Below are 24,302 nucleotides of genomic sequence, written 5' to 3'. Positions count from 1 at the left end.
GTTGAGATACATCAGCAAAGCCATTGCTGCTGAGGACAGTCATTTGAAACTTCTCCTGAGGGCTGTAGGACAAAAAAGTGCCCATTCGGAATTTGCACGAGAACACCAAACTTGTAACATTGATGGCTTTAATGGCTTCCAACATTACTGACATGACAAGGAGATTCCATCTGAGATGTTGGTGGTGCTTTCTTTCAATGGAACAATCAGGTTGTGCAGGGGTGTCAAACGGCAGGGAAGGGAAGTTGGACACAGAGTTTCAGATGACCTCCTATAGAAACACATTTTCACAAATTGTTGTATAGATTAAGATTAAGATTAAGATATGCCTTTATTCGTCCCTCAGTGGGGAAATTTGTATTGCACAGCAGCAAGAGTACAGAGTCAGTTAAGCAGTACAAAATACACAATATAGAAAAATAAACAATATAAACGACCCAAGTATTAACAAAAATCAACAGTTTTTCCCAGAGTTATATACAATACAGTATGTAGATAATATGAGACGAGATGAGATATATGACCAGTCTATACACTGAGATCTTGTTAGGGAGTTAATATGAGGCATTATGGAAACACTTCACATAGAACTTAGTATATTGCATTTAGAGCCCTTAATATTGCACATGGAGGTTGATCAGATATTGCACAGTGAATGGGGTCTGGAGTAACTATACTGAATGTAAAAAGCAAAGTATTGCACAGATGTACATAGCAGTGTAGAAGTCTATTGGGAGCAGTGCTGGTTGTACAACCTGACAGCTGCAGGAAGAAAAGACCTGCGATATCGCTCCTTCACACACTTGGGGTGAAGCAGTCTATCGCTGAAGGAGCTCTCAAGTGCTGTCAAAGTGTCCTGCAGGGGGTGGGAGTCGTTCTCCAACATGGATGATAGCTTAGCCAACATCCTCCTCTCTCCCACCACCTCCACTGGGTCAAGAGGGCAACCCAGTGCAGAGCTGGCCTTCCTGATGATCTTATCCAGTCTCTTCCTATCCGCAGCCGAAATGCTGCTGCCCCAGCAGACCACTCCCTGGAAAATGGCTGAAGCCACAACAGAGTCATAGAACGTAGAAGTATATTATTCATTCATTCATTTTCTACTGCTTTTCCTCGCGGGGGGTGCTGGAGCCTATCCCAGCTGTCTTTGGGCGAGAGGCGGGGTACACCCTGGACTGGTGGCCAGCCAATCACAGGGCACATATAGACAAACAACCATTCACACTCACATTCATACCTATGGACAATTTGGAGTCACCAATTAACCTAGCATGTTTTTGGAATGTGGGAGGAAACCGCAGTACCCGGAGAAAACCCACGCATGCACGGGGAGAACATGCAAACTCCACACAGAGATGGCAGAGGGTGGAATTGAACCCTGGTCTCCTAGCTGTGAGCGCGCTAACCACTAGACGTGCCGCCCAAATTGGAATATGTAATTAAAAAAATATATATTCTCATGTTCTTTTCAATTTTATCACATGAATATTGGTTTTATTTACTAGATGCATTTTCTGGGATTATTTATTTACAAACATATTTATGTTATGGTAAGTCAAAATAAAGACTACACTACAGACTAAAGCTACACGTCCACAGGAGTTCACTGATGTACTGTTAAAGTCGCTGAATTATTTCCAATAAAAAGCATGTATTTGTAATAAATAAATAAATAAAACTAATAAATAAAAAATAGTAGTAATACACACACAATTTGGACGTGGTTTCCATTGGACTTCATATTTATTGAGTCAAGGGTTCATAGCAACTCCCATCCAGCAGGGGGAACTAAAGGTTCATTTTGCAGGCAACAATCCCATCATGGCTGCCACAAACAAACAAACAATCCTCGTGCATGCAATAGAGACATCTTCATTTGTGTTTCTCATGCTGGAAGTTTGTCTTCAATGCTGCAAGCGAGACAAAATGTTCAAAGGTAATATTTTACGACACAGAACCGCCTGAAGAGAAGATGCTACCTTAGCGCCTGCTCACAGTTGGTGATCTTCTTAGGAGGAAAGTCCACAGAATTGAGCGCCGACGCCTCGTGAGGCATCTGAAGACAAAGTTGGAGATGTTTGGAGAGAAGACAACGGCGGGGATTTTACACCACAAGACAAGCAAGAGGAGGACGGACCAGCACCGGAGGAGCCACGAAGAGGTAGTTGGAGGGGTACTTTAGCAGGTTGAGGCAGGTGGACGAGTAGAGGTCCGCGTAGCGCATCAGCTGGCTAGCAAACAGCGTCTGTCTGGAGCCGCTACGCACCAGACTTCCCATCTGGCCGTAAGACATGTCCACCCTGACTGTTAGCATCTGGTCAACCACAGTACACAACAGCTAGCTTGTCAAAACACTCCCAATTAGACCCATGGCAATAACATGACATTGCTGTGGTCGTTTGGAAAAAAACTCAAAATGTCTTACGACCAGACTTCCCATCTGGCCGTAAAAGACATGTCCATCCTGACTATTAGCATCTGGTCAACCACAGTGCACAACAGCTAGCTTGTCAAAACACTCACAATTAGACCCATCACAATAACATGACATTGCTGTGGTCATTTGGGAAAAAAACTCAAAATGAAATACTTTCCAATGGACAGCATGTAGCATTATTAGCATTTTATCTCGTTTTGGGGGTAAAACATGCAATAAAAAAAAAATCAACAGTGAACATGTATGTCCATAATTGGTGAGGGTTCCCATTTTCATCTGACAAATAGAAGTAATCTTTGTTGTGTTTTGGTGTTTAAAAAAAGGCCACTTTTTGGTTGTTTTTCAGATATAAGGAATCAAATTCTAACATTTTCCAACAGACAGTATCTACAGTGGTGGATCGATGGATCTGCGCGATCGATCGATCGATAGCGCTGCGCCCGAGATGGATCCATCGTTAGCGCACAAATCGATCGATTTCTGCGCCCACGATCTATGGTATATTATTGTGCACGGGATGGGTGTGTGTAGTTTGTTTAGATGCCAACAGATGGCAGCGCTGAGCGTTGTTACTTACAAGAATCAACAAGAAGTCGATGCATGCAAATTTCAAATCTTTGATTAATTGTCAAGCAGTTCACTTTGTTACCGTTTTAGACATTGTATGCAATTAGCAGATCGATTGTCATTATAATTTCATGTTTTCGCTTTAAACATTGTGTATGATGTGACCTTGTATCTCCCTTTTTAAAATAAAATTGATAATCTAATAAATAAAAGCAAAACATTTCCCTAACCCTAAATAAAGTATTCTATTATTATTAGCTTTCGAAGGCAATATATATTTTTAGAGACACAATAAAACGAACAACTACAAGTTAACAAATATCTATTTTACAAACCAACATGAACTCATGTATTTATGAGTTACTTTTATTTCAACGTTCCTTTTGTTGTCAAATCAAAGCTTTGTCCGCCGTCAGCGCAGTGTCAAAGCATCGTTCTCCAGCGCAATATCCATTGCGAGTGCAGAAATCGATCGATTTGTGTGCTAACGATGGATCCATCTCGGATCCATCTATCGCTCGATCGCGCAGATCCATCGTTAGCGTGTAATACACCTATATCCATATTTTGTTTTCATCTGAAAACAATGCAGTACTTGTGTGTTTTGTAGCTTTTCATTGGCCAGCAATGATAGTAGGTATGTTACTACCTTCAGGAAGGAGATTATGTATGCATACATTATCTTAATTAACAACTGAGCTGATTTCCAGATAATTTTGGTGCAGGTTTGGAAGGTTAAAGTGTATCAAAGTAATTTGGTTCTGTATATTTCAGTGTATGGATTGATTTTTGAACCACAATTCCCTAAGTACTCCTTAATTAACGTACGCACAACTCATTGTAGAGGTTAGGTTGTGGAACAACAACAACGACGTCCATCAATGTAGTCCATTTCTCATATATTACCTTTATTCTGGAGTGGATGGTGGGGATATCAGGAGCGCCCCTACTGCTACTGTCCAGGTGCCTGCATGCAACAATGAATAAGTTAATGCTATAGCGCGGCAGCAAAGGTCATGTAATACAATAGGGAAGAGCTCCACAGCATATTGAAATAAAATCAAACCAAAAAAACCCAGCAAAAATTGTAATATAAAGGCATTAAAGAGAAAAACTAAATTAAAAAATACTTTGAAATATTAAAGTGGGCCCTGCTTCCTTTGATTTTCAATATGCAGCCATCTGTGGAAGAAGGAAGAAGCATCTCTTGTGTACTGCCCCCTTGTGGGCATGCCACAGACATTCCAAGGAATTTGTCTTAGGCCAGGGGTCTCAAACACATGGCCGTAGTTTGAGGCCCCCGCCTTGATATGGAAGTTTAATGTTAGTGCGGCCCGCGCAAGTTTGATATGGATGCTGTATGGTATCATGTACCCAGAAAAAATTATTACGTTTGATTAATGTTCATGTTAAAGGTTAAATAACTGTTAATAGTTATCCTCCCTATCCGTGTGGAAGTGGTAAGTTTTTGGCTATTTAAGTTTAAAGGAAATAACTTGAAGGTTACCGTTTAGGTAGCTAGCTCTCTAGTTTGCGAGTTAGCATGTGCCTCAAGACCCTGCAGTTGCGCAATATGTTGTAAATAAAAAGAGTATAAATGTGACTATAGTCGTGTTTTGTCATGTCTCTAATAATGCTTTGTTAATTTTAATCTGAAAAAAATAATTTGTCTACCCACCAACTATATGTGGTTTCTTAAGTTTTTATTATTTGCCGTTTTATTATTATATTTATTTATTTATTACTGATTGATTTTCTTTATTCTTGATTTGTTTATTTCTTTTTCATCTTATTTTGTGTAGAAAAATAAAAAGTAAGATATTTGAGAACAGTGGAATGTTTTATCAGAGCTTTTCTTGTAGAAAATTGGAACCAAAGCGAAGTTTTTTAATTTTTTTTTTTAATAAATGCGTTTTTGTTTTTTTTGGAAAACCTGATGCGGCCCAGTCTCACCCAGACCCGAGCTCCAGTGGCCCCCAAGTAAATTGAGTTTGAGACCCCTGCTCTATATATTCATAAATACCTAAATTCATCAATTTTACAATTTTATATTATGCTAAAATGAGTACTCACTTGTATATCTCAGCCAGGAAGACATCAAGATTTTTCAGCTCCTCAAATCTATAAAATAATAATAATAATAATAATGAATATTAAATTCCCTCATAAGATTTTATCCGTGAGCGACATACTCTTCTTCTCTTCCCACACTTTCAACTCCTTGGTGAGCTCGGGCACCACCAGGAATGTCTTCCAGCCTTGACGTTTCTTGGACTTGAGGATGTCTCCAAAGATGTGATCGCCAACGTAGAGGATGTCCTTGCCTCTCACGCCCAGCAGGTCGCACACTATGTCTGATGAACCTGTGGACATTTAAAAAAAAAAAAAGATCCAGTAGTTCTGAACATGATCCCCAAGGATGACCTTACCTCCAGAATACACGGTTCCATGCTGGAGGGCGCCGGTGTACGTCCCAATGAGAAGTTTTCCTGTATCCTGTAAATATTTTCGAGGAGTGAAACAGTCCAACTCTGATGGACAACGAACAGAAATAGCAACCTACCGTGTCCACCTGTCTCAACACCGTCCCCTCGCCAAAGAACAGCGGCTTCCTCGTGTCCACCACGATGAGGTCAAAGAAGGAGCGCCATGGTTTTTTGGTACCTCCTGACTGCATTAGGACCAAAAAAATGATAAGATGTTAGTCCTTGATTTGGTGGACCAGCCAGGTATTATATATTACTGTCTTACCTTCGTGCCACTTTCTAGCAGGTACTTCATAATGGCCTTGATGAAGCAGGACGGAGAGTTGAGTAGTTTTGAACGTGGTCTTTGTAAACCGTGTTAAATATTGTTAAGAGCTTCAGGCTTACCTCGGTGTAGGTGTAGTCGCTGTTGGTGGCCAGAAAGACCTTGGCGACTTTTTTGATTCGAGTCAAAAGAACAATAATATCTGGCTGCAAGAAAGCATTATTTTTATTTTGAGTATTTTTGTTTTATTGTCATTTTATTTGACTACTCACATCTTTGATGACGTATTTATCAAGGTTCTTGATGGTCTGTTCCTTGAGGACGCCCTGCATGTAAAAGCACAAATGTCAAATAAAAACAACAGAAAAAAAAAAAGACGTCTAAGCTTACTGTGTCGTGGATAAAGTCCATGGCATCTCGGACATCTTGGAACATGCTTCTGTACGACATGAACAGGTCGCCGTGACGATAACCTTTAAGCACACTGGATGATGTGTTGTTTTAGATTTGGAAAAACAAATTGAGCATGTTAGTAACACGCAGGTGTGTGTATTTGTTTACTTCCTGTATCTGGTACATTCATTGAAGAAGTCCACCAGGCAAGAATAGAGATACGTCTCTGTAAAAACAGGAAACAGAGCATACCTTTAAAGACACACCTTTTTAATCAGACTTTTAATTCATATTTTAAACTTTTTTTATCCACCCTCTGCCATCTCTGTGTGGAGTTTGCATGTTCTCCCCGTGCATGCGTGGGTTTTCTCCGGGTACTCTGGTTTCCTCCCACATTCCAAAAACATGCTAGGTTAATTGGCAACTTCAAATTGTCCATAGGTATGAATGTGAGTGTGAATGGTTGTTTGTCTATATGTGCCCTGTGATTGGCTGGCGACCAGTCCAGGGTGTACCTCGCCTCTAGCCCGAAGACAGCTGGGATAGGCTCCAGCACCCCTGCGACCCTCGTGAGGAAAAAGCGGTAGAAAATGAATGAATGAATGAACTTTTTATATATATATTTTTTTTAAGTCATATTTTATGCTCTTAGTCTTTAGCTTTTAACTCCAGTGTTTCCTCAGGTGGGTCCTCCACACTGGGGGCTGTGTCAGGTCTGCTGAGGGGGTGCCATCCTTGGGTCTCTTCGACCCGGCCGGCTGGGGGTTCCTCCCTTTGATGTGGGGGTCCACCCGTTTGTCAGAGTCGGGGGGGCCGGGGTACTGGTCCCTTGATGGCACGGCCTGCGGCTCCTCCCAGTGTGGACGGCCCCAAATGTGGCGTTTCCTTGATCCTCAGTGCCATGCCATGTCTCCCTACTGTGTGTGATTGTGTATGTGGGTGGGTGTGTGTGTGTCTAGTATGGAGGGTGGGAGGGAGGGGCTTTCTTTGTAATTGTTTTTCTTTTTAATTGTGGTAATTGTTTTTGATTCTGTAAAGCACTTTGTGTTGCATGTCCTTGCAGGAAAAGTGCTTTACAAATAAAGTTTTGATACCGTTACACTGTAATTCCTACAGGAATCATGGCTTAGTGTGCAAACCTGACAGGTTGAAGAGGGTGTTGAGATTGTAGAAACGATCTGTGTCATCCCTCTGAATGAACCTGTTGGGGTAATAGCTGTGGATCTCCTCACTAAAGTTCACAAAAACATCAAGAGAAGCCATCAAAACGTTAGATTTATTGGTGTTTTTACACCCTGAGAGCTCCATTTACCTTTTGAGGAAGCAGAAGCCGTGACTGCACACAAGAATATTCCCGTTTGAATCCACCTTCAGGAGATTCCCGTATGTGGTGTCAATCACTAAACCCCTGGCGGAAAAGGTCACAAGATTTAATGTCTGTTTCAGTCTTTGAGGGATTTTGACAGTACACTCATTCTTCCTGATTATGGAAGTCTCCTAGTTGTCATGCGAGACTGGACCACAAAGCAGAAGGGATGGGGGGATACAATTGTAATTCATTATCAGAGGTAGCATGTTGTTGTGTGTCTATAGCAGGGGTCTCAAACACGCGGCCCGCGGGCCAAATGTGGCCCGCAGGACACTAGTTTCAGGCCCCCGCCTTGATATGAAAGTTTAATGTTAGTGCGGCCCGTGCAAGTTTGATATGGATGCTGTATGGTATCATGTACCCAGAAAAAATTATTACGTTTGATTAATGTTCATGTTAAAGGTTAAATAACTGTTAATAGTTATCCTCCCTATCCATGTGGAAGTGGTAAGTTTTTGGCTATTTAAGTTTTAAAGGAAATAACTTGAAGGCTACCGTTTAGGTTGCTAGCTCTCTAGTTTGCGAGTTAGCATGTGTCTCAAGACCCTGCAGTTGCGCAATATGTTGTAAATAAAGAGTATAACTGTGACTATAGTCGTGTTTTGTCATGTCTCTAATAATGCTTTGTTCATTTTAATCTGAAAAAAATAATTTGTCTACCCACCAACTATATGTGGTTTCTTAAGTTTTTATTATTTGCCGTTTTATTATTATTATTATTATATTTATTTATTACTGATTGATTGATTTTCTTTATTCTTGATTTATTTATCTTTCATCTTTTTTTTTGGAAAACCTGATGCGGCCCAGCCTTGCCCAGACCCTAGCTCCAGTGGCCCCCAGGTAAATTGAGTTTGACACCCCTGGTCTATAGCTTTAATGCTAATGGACTGTGTATAGCTACTTTTGACATATACACTCTAACTCTGCACTGGTCTAAGGTGATACTTAAATACTATATGGACAGGATGACACAAACATTAACAACATCATGGCAGGTTAGCTTATTCACTGAAGAAAAACAAAAAGATCAGACTTACACCTTGTCTGTAGCTGACTGACGGACAGTTGGCGGCTTTATTTTAAGATGTGTAGCGAAGATTGCTTTTTTTGTTTCTTTTTTAAACAAACTTGTCCTCCATGATACACCGGGCGGTATCATGTACAGGAGGTTTTTCCTTGCTCATAGACAGGCTCTAGGGACACATATTACTGTTAGAACATCTCTAAAAAGCCACTTTTGCATCATCGGGGACACGAGGCCTCAGTTGAATTGTAGTGAACAACCAACCTTGTGGGGAAGCTCGGGTCGTACTTGTAGCGGAGAATCTCATGAGGGTAGCCGACAGACACCATTCTGTCCCTTAAAAGCTCAAAGCCCAGACTCTCATAGTCAGGGGAGATGTACACTGCAAAGAAAGAAAAACACACAGCATGAGGTCTGAAGGTGACCCCCCTCTGGGGGCCGTGCTGATATACTTACTGGCGAGCGTGTAGTCCATGTCAAAACCATAACATTTGATGTTTTCCAGTGTCAGGCTTCTGTTGACAAAAATCCTGTCACAAAGCACAAAACAATGAGTTGTCATTTGTTGGTTTTTGTAGGGAGTCTTACACAAAGTAAGCTAATAACTGATGTGTGCTAGCACTACTGATGGGTGGGTCCCCCTTTTAGGGTCCTTGTGATTCTTCTTTTTCTGGTGATCTTGGAACAATTTTCAAGCAACACGCTAAGCCAGGGGTGGGCAAACTATGGCCCGGGGCAACCTCTGGTCCGCCAAGTGTTTAAATACGGCCCGTAAGTATTTCATTGAAACTTAACATACAACCTGGCATCATGGCTTGAGCCAACCTTTTTTTTTTTGTTTTTGTCACATTTATACTTTTTTTTATTTACAACATATTGCGCAACTGCAGGGTCTTGAGACACATCCTAACTCGCAAACTAGAGACCTAGCGACCTAAACGGTAGACTTCAAGTTATTTCCTTTAAACTTAAATAGTCAAAAACTTACCACTTCCACACGGATAGGGAGGATAACTATTAACAGTTATTTAACCTTTAACATGAACATTAATCAAACGTATAATTTTTTCTGGGTACATGATACCATACAGCATCCATATCAAACTTGCGCGGGCCGCACTAACATTAAACTTTCATTTCAAGGCGGGGGCCTCAAACTAGCGGCCGCGTGTTTGAGACCCCTGAGACCCCTGCTCTAACCGGTAAGACCACGGATCTGAATGATTAAATTAATGATTAAATGTTTATTAATGACGAACAACTCACTTCTGTTCAAAGCTTCTGGTCACCTTGTTTTTTTTTGTTTGTTTTTTTTTTTAAATCAATTTGGTTATTTGTTGTGGTCTGCTGTTTACAAAGTTGCATGACACTTTTACACATACAATAATTCCAGGTAGACTGTTATTACACTGCATTACACCAAGAGCTGTTGCTAATATTTTGCTACCATTTAAGCCAGGGGTCTCAAACTCAATTTACTTGGGGGCCACTGGAGTTAGGGTCTGGGCGAGACTGGGCCGCATCAGGTTTTCCAAAAAAAAACAACAAAAAAAACGCATTTATTAAAAACAGAAAAATGAATTCCCTGTACACAGCCCCCTTTGGGGTCACTCCACAGGCGTTCGTTTGGGTGGCAACTAAGGTGATTTGGTTTTCATTTGTTTCTCCTTGATCTGAGGTCTAGAAAGTCTATAAACGTTTTTTTTAAATGCTATTTATGGCTCACAAACCTGTTGTACAGTAATGGCGTACCCTGTGTACAGCCCCCTTTGGGGTCACACCAGGGATTTACAATTGTGGCGCTGTTACAGCCAGCTTGGCAGCGTGGGGAACCCCATTCTGGTGACCCAAGATCATTTTTGTGATGCTATTTAGGTCTACAAATTTGTCATATACCATAGGCATCCCCTGCATATGGCCCCTTTGGGGGGCACCTCACACAGCCCATTTCTTATACTGCATGGGAATGTCCTGTTGGCACCGTTTCAGCATGCTCTATATCTTATTTATTCCAGAAAGTGGGCAAAAAACATATTTTTTTCCAACACTGGCACTGCGTAGCTTTCAGCATAAAATTAAGCAAGATCTTGTTCCAATCAGCTAGTTTGCTGCGTTTGCAAAGTTACGCATCATTATTGGTTTAATGTTCCCTTTTCTCTAACTGCAGTTGGCATTTTGGAGCTGTGTGACATAATTACGTTGCCTGCAGCAGTAGCAGAAGGGAGACCCGGGTGGGGACTGTACATTTTATCTTCAGTATCTCAGCTGCCAAATTATAGTCCACAATGTGTTTGATCGTCATGGTTTCAACCCTCTGCGGCCTGGTAGCAAAATAACTCTAACCCAGGGTCTCAAACTCAATTTACCTGGGGGCCACTGGAGCTAGGGTCTGGGCAAGGCTGGGCCGTATCAGGTTTTCCAAAAAAAACAAAACGCATTTATTAAAAACAGAAAATATACAAACTTTTTCAGTGCTTTGGTTCCGATTTTCTACAATAAAAGCTCTGATAAAAAATTCCACTGTTCTTAAATATCTTAATTTTTATTTTTCTCCACAAAATAAGATGAAAAATAAATAAACAAATCAAGAATAAAGAAAATCAATCAGTAATAAATAAATATAATAATAATAATCATAATAGACATGACAAAACACGACTATAGTCACATTTATACTTTTTTTATTTACAACATATTGCGCAACTGCAGGGTCTTGAGACACATGCTAACTCGCAAACTAGAGAGCTAGCGACCTAAACGGTAGCCTTCAAGTTATTTCCTTTAAACTTAAATAGCCAAAAAGTTACCACTTCCACACGGATAGGGAGGATAACTATTAACAATTATTTAACCTTTAACGTGAACATTAATCAAACGTAATCATTTTTTCTGGGTACATGATACCATACAGCATCCATATCAAACTTGCGCGGGCCGCAGTAACATTAAACTTCATATCAAGGCGGGGGCCTCAACCTAGTGTCCTGCAGGCCACATTTGGCCCGCGGGCCGCGTGTTTGAGACCCCTGCTCTAACCGGTAAGACCACGGATCTGAATGATTAAATTAATGGCTAAATGTTTATTTATCACGAACAACTCACTTCTGTTCAAAGCTTCTGGTCACCTTGCAGTCATCATACAAACGTTCTTCTGTGTCCATGGCGTCCAACGTTGCTGAAAACCAAATGAGATATTGTAAGATTCACTCAACTTTAAACTGGTGGAGGGGGGTCACAAAGAAGTGACGCAAATGGCCCAATGTGGAAACTCCTCCTTGGTTTGTTTACTATTGAGGTGCAGAATGTGTATGACGTGTCAAGCTTCTTATTGCCTCACTGTAGCGGGTGAGAGGCAAGCACTCTTGCAGATTATCACGCAGATTGTATTATCAGAGGTGTGCACACACCACAACTGGGGTGGGGGGTTGCACCCCGACCATGTAGGAGTTTCCTCATGGGACTTGACAAAAACAAACAATCTTTAAATATTAAAACACTCAGGTCAGATAGGTATTAATTCTGGGATCTCTAATGTGCAGCACAGGGATCATTTTCACATTATAAGATCAAACAGCAAAAATACCAAAAACAAATATGCATTACACTGAGAGCTGTTGCTAATATTTTGCTACTGTTTAAGCTAAATGAAGTGGTAGACCTATTGTAAAAAAGAACTTTTATATATGGTTGTTGTCAATTAGGAATGAATGTAAAGTGAATTAGTTTATTCCACCTTAAATTAGTACCATAACTAACCTTTAGAAACTGAACAGATGAACTATCATAACATTTATAGAAACATTCATACCAATGTCACAAGTTCATTGCTGTATATCATAAAGTAGAATTTAATAGAATATATCGTACTACTTATAATATATAAGTAGAATAAAGAAGCCTCAGAAGGCGCATAATAAAGAGGGAACAGGAAGGTTTTAGCCTTCCTGTTCCTGTTTAGTACTGACCTCTAGTGGTGTCTTATAAGTACTGCTATGCTTAAGTGTTTGATTATCCTAACCAATCTTTCATGCAGTAGATTTAGCAAGTGAAGATTACTTTTATAGTTATTGCCACACAATATATTAGATATGGTAAAACCAGAGGACATCTTATGTTGTATATTCTGAATGTGACATTTCCACCTCATTTTTGTGTTATGACCCCACCCCAGATTTATTTAGACTCTAACCAGGTTCAACTCTAACCAAAACGTACTCTAACCAAATAAATGTTTCCCATAATAAATAATGTAAAGCAATTATTCTGTTCCAGAAAGCCAAATATGTTAACACAAAAAAAATGTTGTAATCATTTTTCACACAGCAAACAATAGAAAAATTCATATACAAGATAATTAAACATTTAAGTTTACTTCCACCTTCACTGAATAAGCCGGAAAATGCAAGCAAGTCGAGCCAAAAACAAGTGTTGTGTGATCAGACAACATATAGCGTGCATGGCGGTCTGCAGATGTCCGGCTGCAGACATCTTTTGATGCCTTGATACCTTACACTTCATCGCATGCAAATGAATTACATAATAAAGGAAGCCAATCACCACTGGTGATGGCGTGTCTTGGGAGATACTACTTAGGTGTCAACGTGTCTTTTCAACGTGTACCCCTACTGGTACTTTAATGGGGGGGGGGGGCAGCATCTAGGACAGGGGTGCTCATTAAGTCGATCGCAAGCTACCGGTCGATCGCGGAGGTGGTACTGGTCGATCGCTGGTCGATCGCGACGTGACATTAAAAAAATATCATCCCAGCATCAATGCCGTCACTTGATTGATATACAGGGCAGCCATTCAGATGACAACTGAATGTTGCCCTTCGGGCGACCAATCAGATCAAACAACGTCTCTAAGTGAAGCAGAACTTACGATGTCAGCCTATCATCAGTCCCCGTTACTTGATTGACATACAGGACAACCAGTCAGATGACAACTGAATTTTGACCTTTAGGTCACCGCTCATGCGTAAACAACGATGCAAAGTGCTAAGCTAGTCGGCGAATTGCGAGATTTTAAGCCCTCGCTAAAGTTTCTGGTCACTAAAATGAGTGAAGGAGCTGGACCAAGTAAAAAGGCAAAAACTGGACCAAGTAAAAAGGCAAAAAACATATCACTTCCATACGGATATGGAATATTATACGGATATTATGATACGGATATTATCCATGACTGATAAACATTTGGAAGTGTGCTTGAGGCTGGCTATCAGCAGCTACTGTCCGGACTATGCATCCCTGGCTGGTTCAATTCAGTGCAAGTCATCAAAGTAAACTCAGGTAATTACAAAAAATGTAATAGTTAATTATGTGTGTTTTGCAATATTGGCTCATTTGGTTATGTAAGGTACATCAACATACATTGTACGTACAAATAATCCTCAATACATTTGAAAATAAATAGATGTTTTGCATTTTTGTAGTGGGTAGATCATTTTGACTCGGTCATTTTAAAAGTAGCTCGCATGCTGAAAAAGTGTGAGCACCCCTGATCTAGGAGATAACCTAATCAAACAATGGTCCGCTGGTTGACCCCCCTATTTGCCTTGATGTACAGTAATTTAATTAACATGTAGAGAGACACTGTATTGAAATGTTACACTCAGATTCCACATAGTCAGGCTACAAACTCAAATCACGTGAAATTTGTACATTACAGTTCTATTTTTTTATACAAACACATATATATGCAAACATATAAAAAAGGTGCTATTTTTCTTCAAAAACACTTTTTCCTTGGTATATCTTGTCAAGTAAAGTTAAAATTTGGTCTCGTATGTTTTAGTGACATCAGGAGGTTTCCCCTGTGACCTTCCAGGCTTGCTGTGCATCTTCTGGAAGTCTGCTGTGATTTCCAGAGGTGTCTTATTGTTGGTCTCTGGAACGTTGAAGTGCATGTACAGGCCACCAGCGAGGCAGTTGATTAGGAATATGAGAAAACAGAAGGAATGCAGATGCTCCTGCAACGGAAGTGTTTGATTGTGATGTTTATTATCAATCGTAAATGTTTTCATGTAATAATAATAATAATAGCTCACCACTAGAATAGGGAAGATCATCCCCACTATGAACATGCTGATCCAGTTGACAGAGCAGGCAACAGAGTATGCAGCCGATTTAAAAGCCTGGGTGAAAATTAGACCTGGAAGAGGAACGGTTGTTCCTCCTGAGGGTCAAAAAACACAAGGAAAAAATGATTAGACGGACGCAACTGAAAGAGTGCGGCAGCACACGCCACAAATATGGCAAACATTGCCCATTAAAAAAAAGTGTGGAGAGAAGCCTGCACATTATGTGCTGCCGTACACGCCATAAACATGGCTGATATTGTGCCCCAAGAATGGTAAAATCTGGCTGCCGCACATTCCACAAACATGGCTGACATTATGTGGAGTCCTGCTGCAATATACTCCACAAATATGTCCGACATTCCACTGTAAATAAGTTGAATCCTGCGACAGATTCCACAAATAAAAAGGAAAATATCGCTCCATAAACACAGCTGACATTCCGCACCGAAAATATCAAAAGTTGCTGCAAAATACTCCGCAAACATGGCCGACATTGCACCTCAAAATGGCCAGTCATTCTGCAAACATCATATGATAAAAAGCACGAGCGACATTCCACTCCAAATGTATTGAGTCCTGCGACAACATGCTCCACAAACATGGCCGACATTTTAACTTGTTTTTTTTTTCTTCCAAGATAAACCCACCCGGTCCGATGGAAAATATGAAAATGTAGAGGAAAAGGAGGACCATGCTGCAGTACGACATCCACGTCACGTGAGGCTGGGTGAGACACATAGACGTCAAAGGTGTCAGTTTTTGTTTTTGATTTAATCTCCCAAGTATGCACACATCCAATTTTGGGCGTGGCTCACCTGCAGATAAAGAGAGATGGTGAGGAAGAGCAGTATAGCAGACATGGTCAGGCATCCTCTGCAGAAGAGGACTTTCTTACCGACACTCCCGACAATCACAAACTGCGGCATCAACATGGAGCAAAGCAGAGGATGAAGGTACCACAAGGTGGGGCTATAATTACACTTTTACAAGAAGTTTATGGGTCCTAATTTGTGTTGCCAAAAACATAAACAGCACGTACACATGCTAGGGAGCCGACCGTTTCAGACAGCCCGGTTCCCAAAACGGCATACGGCAACTGTTTCTCATGGAGTCCTGCTGCTCGGAACACCTCGTAGGAGTAGAAGTACACCTGTAGTGAAGCACAGCAATATTATGTTTGTTTCGGTCATATTTCCCTGTGTGAAAGGCACGTCATGACTCCCTGAATGGATCGACATTAACCTATAAATGAACCTATAAATGACAAAAATCACTTACTGCATTGATGCCACAAAGCTGTAGCAAGCCAAAGCAAACCATGATGGTTATCAGCTGCCAGCGGACAGTTTTATCCCGAAAGAGGTCCATCACTGAGTGGGCTTTGATGTTCTGGAGGGCTGCTTTCTCCTCCAGCATCTCCTCCATCTCTGTGCTGTGGTCCTTATTCCCCCACAGCCTCCTCAGAGCTAAGTGGACAATGATGTAATGACTCGTGGTACTGTATAACATACATGTGGAAAAAAAACATGCTGTCACACCTTTCTCACATGCCTCCTGGTCTCCTCGATCCAGTAGTAGGAACTTAGGCGACTCAGGCAGGAAGGGGAGTGTGAGGAGTTGAAAAAACGCCATAATGGCATTGAAACTCAGCAGCCACGGCCATCTGTCCTTAGTGCCGAGTAGCTCTCTGTGGGGGCAGTGATAATAGTCAGAACAACTCAAAAGACACTCAATCCATAAAATCAATACAAAGTACAATGAAGCAAAATAATACAGGACATGTAAAGTTAAAATAATAATAACTAAGCATTGAACTAATGCGGGAACTAATACTAATACGGGAGAAAACAAACCAAACCGACATGGCCCTGCGTGAAAAAGCCTCCCTTGTTGGAACATAATAATTGGAAAAAAGGTTTTAAAGTCATTTTTTAATGCTTTGGAACTCCAGCAAACCACAGTGAGAGCCTTTATCCACAATAGGCAAAAACATGGAACAATGTTGAACCTTCCCAAGAGTGGCCAACCAACCTAAATGACCCCAAGAGTGCATAAGAGGTCACAAAAGACCCCACAACAACCAAAGAACAGCAGGCCTCACTTGCCTCACTTGGTAAAGTCAGTGTTCATGACTCCACTTTAAGAAAGACACAGGGCAAAAATGGCCTGCATGACAGAATTCTAAGACTAAAACCACCGAAATAAAAGAACATTAAGGCTCGTCTGAATTTTGCCAGAAAACATCCTGACGATCCCCAGGACTCTGTGGTCTGATGAGACAAAAGTTGAAGTCATGTCACATTTCAGAATAAGAACATTATGATTATAACGGTAAAATATGGTGGTGGTAGTGTGATGGTCTGAGGCTGTTTTGCTGAAGGTTTTGAGATAAATGGGACCATGAATTCTGGTGTACAACAAAAAATCCTGAAGGAGAATATCCAGGCCATTTGTTCATCAAGAACTTGGGTTCTGCAGCAGGACAATGATCCAAAACACACCAGCAAGTCCACCTCTGAATGACTTAAGAGAAAATTAAATAAAGACTTTGGAGTGGCCTTAGTCAAAGTCCTGACCTGAATCCTATTGAGATGCTATGGCATGACCTTATAAGGCCCTTCCTGCTGGAAAAACCTCCAATGTGGTTGAATGACAGCAATTCTGTAAAGATGAGTGAACCAAAATTCCTCCACAGCGCTGGAAGTGACTCAAACACTCGATTGCAGTTGTTGCTGCTAAGGGTGGCCCAACCAGTTGAGATGATAGATGATAGAAGGTGGGGGGGGGGGGGGGGGTAATAGATTTGTCTCATGTTTGGCGAATGTTTTTTGCATAATAGGGGCACATTTTACTTCTGCTTTTCCTACCTGATCCCCAACAGCTGACCAGTGACCTTTCCTGCAGCAACGAAGGTGGCGATGGTGACGCCAACCACTTCTCGGAGCATCTTCGGTGCACATTCAACGAGGTACACGGTTTGAGCCGAGAGACCAACTCCTGCATGTCACACATTGGGGTGGGGGACGTAGTTGGCTACAATTTGGAGTCGCCAGTTAACCTAGCATGTTTTTGGAATGTGGGAGGAAACCGGAGTACCCGGAGAAAACCCACGCATGCACGGGGAGAACATGCAAACTCCACACAGAAATGGCCGAGGGTGGAATTGAACCCTGGTCTCCTAGCTGTGAGTTCTGCACGCTAACCACTCGACCACCACAATATATTATTAGTTTATTTGAAAAAGTCTCACAAAAAATAAAGTTTTCATTGACGTTCTCCATGTGACACTGTTTTGATCAGGATATCCTGATTGTTCACAATTACCACGTGTACAGGAATAACCCTGTGTACCCAGGCATGGAAACAGGTTATTCCAAATGCTTCGGAATATTGACCTTAATTGGAATATTGATTGCATGTAAACGTAGTGAGAGAGTCAGCCACAAACATCCCGTTTGTAGTTTGTATCATGCAATATTGTGCCAAAAGTGAGGTTTGACTGAATGGATAAAGCTTCATTACAAATGTGGTGTCATTATTATGAAAACCAAACATTTAGTCTCTCAGAAAAAGTACAATATTGTGGTAAAAATACTGGAAAGTCATGGTGCCCCACCCTAATTGGCTAATTAACTCAAAACATTGGTTAAGTTTTCATGGGAACAGTCAAGCTACAAAATGCAGTGAAGTGATGATGAAAAGTTAAGCATTTTTTAAGTCATTTTTTAAGCATAAAAATGAACAAAAATACAACTATAAGGCATTCAGAAGACACATGAAGATGTCATATCTAGTATTCTGCATGCTGGGTTAAAGCTAGCTTTTAGGAAATACGTCCGTAGAAGAACTAGGAAGTGATGAACTGTTCATTTTAAGCATCTTCCTGAAAGACAAAGTGTCCTGTGTCTATTTCAGATAAAAAGGCTGACTAATTTACAGCCATTTTGACATTCATCCACCATTCCATCCTATTGATGAGACACTGTCCCTGTATGTGTTATGTATTATTAATCATGGGGGGAAAATGATTAGACCATCCTTGTTTCTTCAGTTTCTTGTTCATTTTAATGCCTGGTACAACTAAAGGTGCCTTTATTTGGACAAATATGATGACAACAAAACTAGCTCATACATGTTTAATAAGCTCTTAAATTAGATTCTTTTGAGCTATTTTTGTTATTACTATTATATCTGGATCAAAGGTGGTCTGAGGTTGAAAATTGTCATGATATTCTAATGTTTTCGATGTACCTGTAGGGTGTTGACCTTAGGCCACACACCCTCCCTCCTTCGACAAATACAAATACAATATGCTTAAATCCACTTAAACCGTTTTTACAGCCTGTAGTTGGAAAATAATAACACGCTCAATTTTTCATACTTTCTTTAAGTGTACCTTACGTTACGACCATTTCCTGCTAGTCTCACCTGAATTGACGCCATAAAGAAACCTCCCCACCATGATCATCTCAAAGGACACAGCTTTTCGGCTCCAAACCATTAGCACGGCTCCCATTATAGACACAAAATTGTTGAGCAGAAGACACTTTCTTCTACATAAACATAGACCTGTGTTAATACTTGGCATCATCTCGAAGAACCCTGACTTTTTGTGTCTGTATCACTCACCTTCCAAATCTTGTGAAGATCGGAGGTGCCAGGAGGGAACCCACTAACCCTCCGATGGAAAAAATGGACACAATGAAGGACCAGATGAGAGAGACCTCCCACTGCTTCATGTAGACATCATATCTCTCTATGCCTGTTTGGTTCACTAGCTCCTTGATGTACTGCAGTTAACACATGAAGGCATCACCACCACTCATTCCTTGTGTGGAAACAATTCAATAAACTTACAGCAGATGGGGATGTCACCATCGATATGGCAAATCCATACTGAAATGTCCCGCCAATGCCAAGTATAAAGATGGCGGCAATTACAAGAGGGCACTGTAGCTGCAATACAAGCATAACATAATATAAAATGCAATTCATGTCAAATAAAAACTAGAAAAATGACTTACCAGGAGTGTTAGGTGCTGTGACATAGCTGGATCCTCGCTTGAGTCACGAAAGGGAACCCTAATGAATTAATAACTCGCAAAACTGGCACACCCTCGTAGTCTGAAACATCATTTTTTGGCAAGTGCCTAGCATGTCAATTCGTTTGTACAATGACATCATTAAAATTACGGTGAAATACACTGGATGGGTTCCACCAAAACGCCTTTCTGGATCAACTTCAAAACAAATAAGCATAGAAATTAACCATGTAACACAAACCGTGTTGTAATGGCTTCACACAGCTACAAACAGATCTCTCCCAGCGAGCAAACTTTAGATCCGAGTCCTTACAGCAACTCGATAAAGTTTTAAGAACGTGTCTCTTGTCTTAGCATCAGCCTAAGTATGCTCATTAAATTAACTTTGCATCAAGGGTGACTTTTTTTCTGGGCTTGTTTTTTCTGTGTCTTTTCTCAACCCTGTGCATAGTTGATAGTTTGCCATGGGTGTGACTTCATTATGTAAATCATAAACATACAGAAAAAGTTGGAATATTTTAATGCAAAAATAAAAATGTTATTTGACTAAAAAATACTTTCATTGAAATAGAATAGAACTTTGGTGCGAATACATAAAAATGGATGGGTGACAGATGGGACCTCCGTGTCCCTTCTCAGCTATGTGGGCAAATTCACAATGACTTCCGGGAATCAGCGCCACTCACTGGTCTTCCCTTGTATGTGCAGGTAAGACATTGGCATTAAATGAACTTCTTAGTCTACGCGCGCATGGATAATGACACTTTTTCACGTACTAAACGTAATCTGAACCTTCTATTTTATGTTTCTGTCAATTCAGACAACGTTCGTGAGTATAGTTAGTTAGTATAGCTAGTTCACACGACAACAACCACGCTGAAGCGTATAAAAAGTCATTTGGTCCTTGTGGGGAATGTCTGGGGTGACTAATACTTGGCTATAAGCTAAGTGGCTAACAAAACAGGCCTCAACACAGGCTAGTTGGTGCCACAATGTTCTTCCACATATAAAAACACTAAATTCCTCTTATTTTCTTTCTTGTTCTTAAATATTTAGTTTCATAAATGAATTAATGAACGACAGGAGGAGAATGTGTGCATTGTCTACCTTGGAGATCTACAGCCTTCCTTTTGTTTAATTAAACCCCAGGATCGACTTTTCTCCTCGGTGAGTAAACTACCCTGAAGCACTTTGCTGGCTCAATTTCCTTCAGATGGCCGACAAGCCACATGGAAGACTTTCCAGAGCCAAAAAGCATTTTTCCCCATTCTTTCAACAGAAAAACAGTAAAATACAGTCCGTGAGGAAATGTTGTTACTTCTGCTTATGTCTGAACTCAATTGTCAATAAGACCCATGAATGCTGCTGTTCCATTTGTGCCTTTTGAGAGGTGAATAAAAATATATCTAGCCTTCTAAAGGTAAGGAATGTCCTGAATAGCAGTGCACACAAAGGCAAGCAAGATAAAGTAAATAATTTGGACTCCATTATGCTGTAACATGCAAGAATTTGGATTTTTTTTATGTCAGCCTCCCACATACAATATGATGTGTTCTCCTAAATGCTCCCCATACACCAGTAAAGGCCGTTTCGAGCATAATGATGCTCATCCTGGCTCTGCAGAGCATGCACTTTTAGCAGCAGATTAAAGTGAACACAACACGCTTGTGTAGCTCTTTGTAATTATTACAACGTGAATGCATTGTAGCAAGTGTTGGCATGACCAAGCAAGTGACTTTTTTTCAAAAATAGGATGCATGAAACAAGCTGCCTGCATTCCCCACCAATAGAGAACCAATGCATTAAAAGTCAAATTTACTGCTGCTACACAGTGCTGATATTTAATCTTAAACTGCCTTTTTTTTTTACACCCTCCTGCTGCAGTATATTTGTAGCCGGTGGAACCACTTCAAGAAGCACCTGCAGCTTGTGCAGAAAATGACCCAGCAATCTGCCCTGTCTCGAGCTCAGGTAATAACTACACTCATAAAGCGCAATAATGAGTGACACTGACCTGTAAAGATATTGGCAAGTGTAGATGAGTAAAAGATGAAGTTCAGAGACCATTCCCAGAGGAAGCTCCATCAAAGCCAAGTCTAGTTTTAAGTGTGACTTGGCAAATGTAACGGACATAGTTTTCCTGTTTTTAAGACATAACTCACAATAAATGGATGTTTTTAAATATTTTCTTTTTTCTTAATGCCACGACAGAATGGTACCAGTGATGGCAAAGAGGAGAAATATGATGGAACACTCTTGAACAGAAAGTGGTCTCTCTATCCTGGCTGCATAAGGAGTCCCCTTAATGGTGAGTATACCTTTAAAAAATATTCAATACTGTATACAGCGGTTCCTTTTACACTTGCATGTTAAGAATGTCAAAAAGCATGATGCTTGACGTTGTCTCAACTGCGGCAAAGTTACACTCCCCTGCAGAGCACTTGTATGAAAACACTGCCGGTGCCTTTCATAAAGGTGCAGCTATATTCTTGTGAAAACATAAGATGGTAACCAAAATAATCAACTTTTCCACTCATGTGTGCATGTTCTTTGCAGAAGCGCCCCCCTGTGAATTCGATTTTATCAACACAGTGGCTATACATCAGTCTGATGGTGGGCATAAACTCAAGTCCCATGTGGTGATGCCATGGCCTTGAGCGGGGACATTTAAACCATATTGACGGTAAATCTCTCTCCTCACCGTAAATGGTCGTAGTATCAGCAGCGACGTGACTAAAAGCCGTATATGGATTCTGGTATTAGACACTTGTGTAGAGGAGGAAGTGGGCACCTTAGTCATGCTTCTCTGGCGTCCTGTGTCCCTATGACTAGCAAATAAATTGACTTTATTTGAGGTACAGTCCAATTGTATAACTGGTATTGTGTTATGGCTAAATAGCTGCTGTCCTTTGGAGAAAACCTTCATATGGGGAAAAATGATGGTATATAACCCTGTCCAAAAGCTCCATTACAGTGGATCACCATTATTTATAGGGGTTATGTTCCGAGACCCCTGTATATGGGACAAATGCTAAATCGGGACCAAGGCAGCACTCCCTGTACTGCTGTTTTTTGGGTCATAACAAATACGGCCACTAGAGGGCAGCTGTGGTTTGAGCTTTTCAATTTGACCAGCAGTGTTGGGAGCAATGTCACTAAAAATATGAATTTTCCATTCATTCATTAATTTTTTACCGCTTTTCCTCACGAGGGGTGCTGGAGCCTATCCCAGCTGTCTTCGGGCGAGACACCCTGGACTGGTCGCCAGCCAATCACAGGGCACATATAGACAAACAACCATTCACACATGCACGGGGAGAACATGTAAACTCCACACAGAGTTACAGAGATGGCCGAGGGTGGAATTGAACCCTGGTCTCCTAGCTGTGAGGTCTAACCACTCGACCGTCGTGCCCCCTAACGCACTACATTTTACTGTTAGTAAAGGTAACAGCATTCATTCATTCATTTTCCACCGTTTTTTCCTCACGAGGGTCGCGGGGGTGCTGGAGCCTATCCCAGCTGTCAGGGTACACCCTGGATTGGTCGGCAGCCAATCACAGGGCACATATATGAATTTTCCAGTAACGGGTAATCTAATTGATTACCTTTTCAAACATTACAATGCCATTAGCATTGCCTGACAGCGCCGCATTATGATGTACTGATATATCTAACGCTGTTATCTGCTCACCAGCTCGCTTAGCCAGCCAGGAGCAGGACAGGACTAGCTACAAATGAAAAAAATTCTGATTCAAGAAAAATATGTCTTTGCTAAAGATAGAGTGCAATTTATATAATAAGCAAATCAGTGCCACAGTTCAGGTAGGTAGGTGGGGATTTATACAAACCTCTATGTGCCGCAGCAATGGCGAGCCAGAGCGGTATGTTGAGTTAAAACTTGCATTTTTAGAATGGAAGTACTGCACTACCTCAACTTCATTAATGTCAAACGCAAGGACGTACGTACAGATGATGTCCCATGTCCCATTATGTCCCAGAGCTATAAGTGTTTGTCTGCATCCATTATCATGAAATATTTTTTCACACAGACCTTACTTTTTAAAGTTGCCCGACACAGACATTCAACAGGCTGCATTGGTGACGAGATCTTTTTCTTATTTATTTTTTTGTATTCAGGGTGTACATTATCTGTCAGTGCTGTGATTGGCCGGCTGCTGTGAGTCTACAGCAGGTGCTGCTCGGATGAGGGACAGAAACTGGAATATATGGAAGTGGTAAGTATACAGATGATGTTTTTTATGTTACTGAAGGTATTAAACATCAGGACACGTCACAAGGTCACCAGCGATATATTTCGGTAAATGTGTCAAGTACAAACTTCGGAATGAGAGTTTGTGAACGAATGTCAAAGAGGCACAAAGAAATAATGAACTTTATAATCGCTGTCTGCGCTCTTCCCTCACTCGGCTGTCCCATCTAGCGTATAATTGATGCTCTTAATCTTAATAGCGATTTTGATCCTCTCATCCAGACTGGCATCTGTAGTTCTAATCATCCCGTTCTTGGAACGCATTAAAAAGGAGGCCTGAAGCAAAATTAAACCTCAAAAGTAATTTCTCTTCTTGGCATCAGGGGACTTTTTTTCCTGACATTTTTTAATAAACAAAATGCTC

The 24,302-nt window shown here is 40.9% G+C and overlaps 3 protein-coding genes and 1 long non-coding RNA gene across 11 annotated transcripts in view; 2 read left to right on the top strand and 2 right to left on the bottom strand.

Annotated features, from left to right (window-relative positions):
* Positions 1-1,611: 1,611 nt before the first annotated feature.
* Positions 1,612-11,781, bottom strand: nt5c2l1 (5'-nucleotidase, cytosolic II, like 1). Of its 4 annotated transcripts, XM_058058612.1 has the most exons (18): positions 11,647-11,781; positions 9,001-9,074; positions 8,809-8,926; positions 7,461-7,556; positions 7,288-7,379; positions 6,317-6,374; positions 6,146-6,239; positions 6,028-6,081; positions 5,878-5,961; positions 5,756-5,791; positions 5,568-5,675; positions 5,434-5,500; positions 5,193-5,367; positions 5,078-5,125; positions 3,911-3,971; positions 2,138-2,314; positions 1,980-2,056; positions 1,619-1,910 (listed from the first exon to the last, which is right to left on the bottom strand). In XM_058058612.1, exons 1-18 carry the CDS (start codon positions 11,703-11,705, stop codon positions 1,886-1,888), a joined length of 1,503 nt encoding a protein of 500 aa, XP_057914595.1. In that variant the 5' UTR covers positions 11,706-11,781; the 3' UTR covers positions 1,619-1,885. The 4 variants fall into 4 exon arrangements, with proteins under 4 accessions (XP_057914606.1, XP_057914627.1, XP_057914617.1 ...); XM_058058623.1 differs by lacking the exon at positions 11,647-11,781 and adding an exon at positions 9,811-9,827 and having other exon boundaries at positions 1,612-1,910; positions 5,197-5,367; positions 5,434-5,675; XM_058058634.1 differs by lacking the exon at positions 11,647-11,781 and adding an exon at positions 8,558-8,713 and having other exon boundaries at positions 1,613-1,910; positions 5,197-5,367; positions 5,434-5,675; positions 9,001-9,032.
* Positions 1,769-4,485, top strand: LOC131108021 (uncharacterized). Of its 2 annotated transcripts, none has more exons than XR_009120384.1 (3): positions 1,769-1,936; positions 2,014-2,161; positions 2,818-4,485. It is a non-coding gene; the product is annotated as an uncharacterized LOC131108021 (long non-coding RNA). The 2 variants fall into 2 exon arrangements; XR_009120383.1 differs by having other exon boundaries at positions 2,784-4,485.
* Positions 11,782-14,311: 2,530 nt separating the features above from the next.
* slc2a11l (solute carrier family 2 member 11, like) lies at positions 14,312-19,692 on the bottom strand. The gene is made up of 12 exons (XM_058051810.1): positions 19,648-19,692; positions 19,481-19,579; positions 19,253-19,413; positions 19,052-19,176; positions 17,491-17,620; positions 16,162-16,310; positions 15,902-16,089; positions 15,663-15,773; positions 15,439-15,540; positions 15,271-15,346; positions 14,591-14,718; positions 14,312-14,512 (listed from the first exon to the last, which is right to left on the bottom strand). The coding sequence occupies exons 1-12, from the start codon at positions 19,669-19,671 to the stop codon at positions 14,312-14,314; spliced, it is 1,494 nt and encodes a 497-aa protein (XP_057907793.1). The 5' UTR covers positions 19,672-19,692.
* A 619-nt stretch (positions 19,693-20,311) lies between these two features.
* kcnn2 (potassium calcium-activated channel subfamily N member 2) overlaps positions 20,312-24,302 on the top strand; it is a 32,628-nt gene continuing 28,637 nt past the window's right edge. For 2 of the 4 annotated variants that reach the window (XM_058058597.1, XM_058058575.1), the window contains exons 1-5: positions 20,382-20,832; positions 21,550-21,636; positions 21,877-21,973; positions 22,222-22,348; positions 23,806-23,903. In XM_058058597.1, coding sequence (XP_057914580.1) covers positions 23,895-23,903 — 9 coding nt within the window. In that variant the 5' untranslated portion in view covers positions 20,382-20,832; positions 21,550-21,636; positions 21,877-21,973; positions 22,222-22,348; positions 23,806-23,894. The other 2 variants (XM_058058584.1, XM_058058591.1) reach the window with 2 other exon arrangements.

This window comes from Doryrhamphus excisus, chromosome 2, assembly GCF_030265055.1.
Source record: "Doryrhamphus excisus isolate RoL2022-K1 chromosome 2, RoL_Dexc_1.0, whole genome shotgun sequence".
Taxonomy (NCBI): domain Eukaryota; kingdom Metazoa; phylum Chordata; class Actinopteri; order Syngnathiformes; family Syngnathidae; genus Doryrhamphus; species Doryrhamphus excisus.
This window is presented reverse-complemented; position numbering and strand designations above follow the sequence as displayed.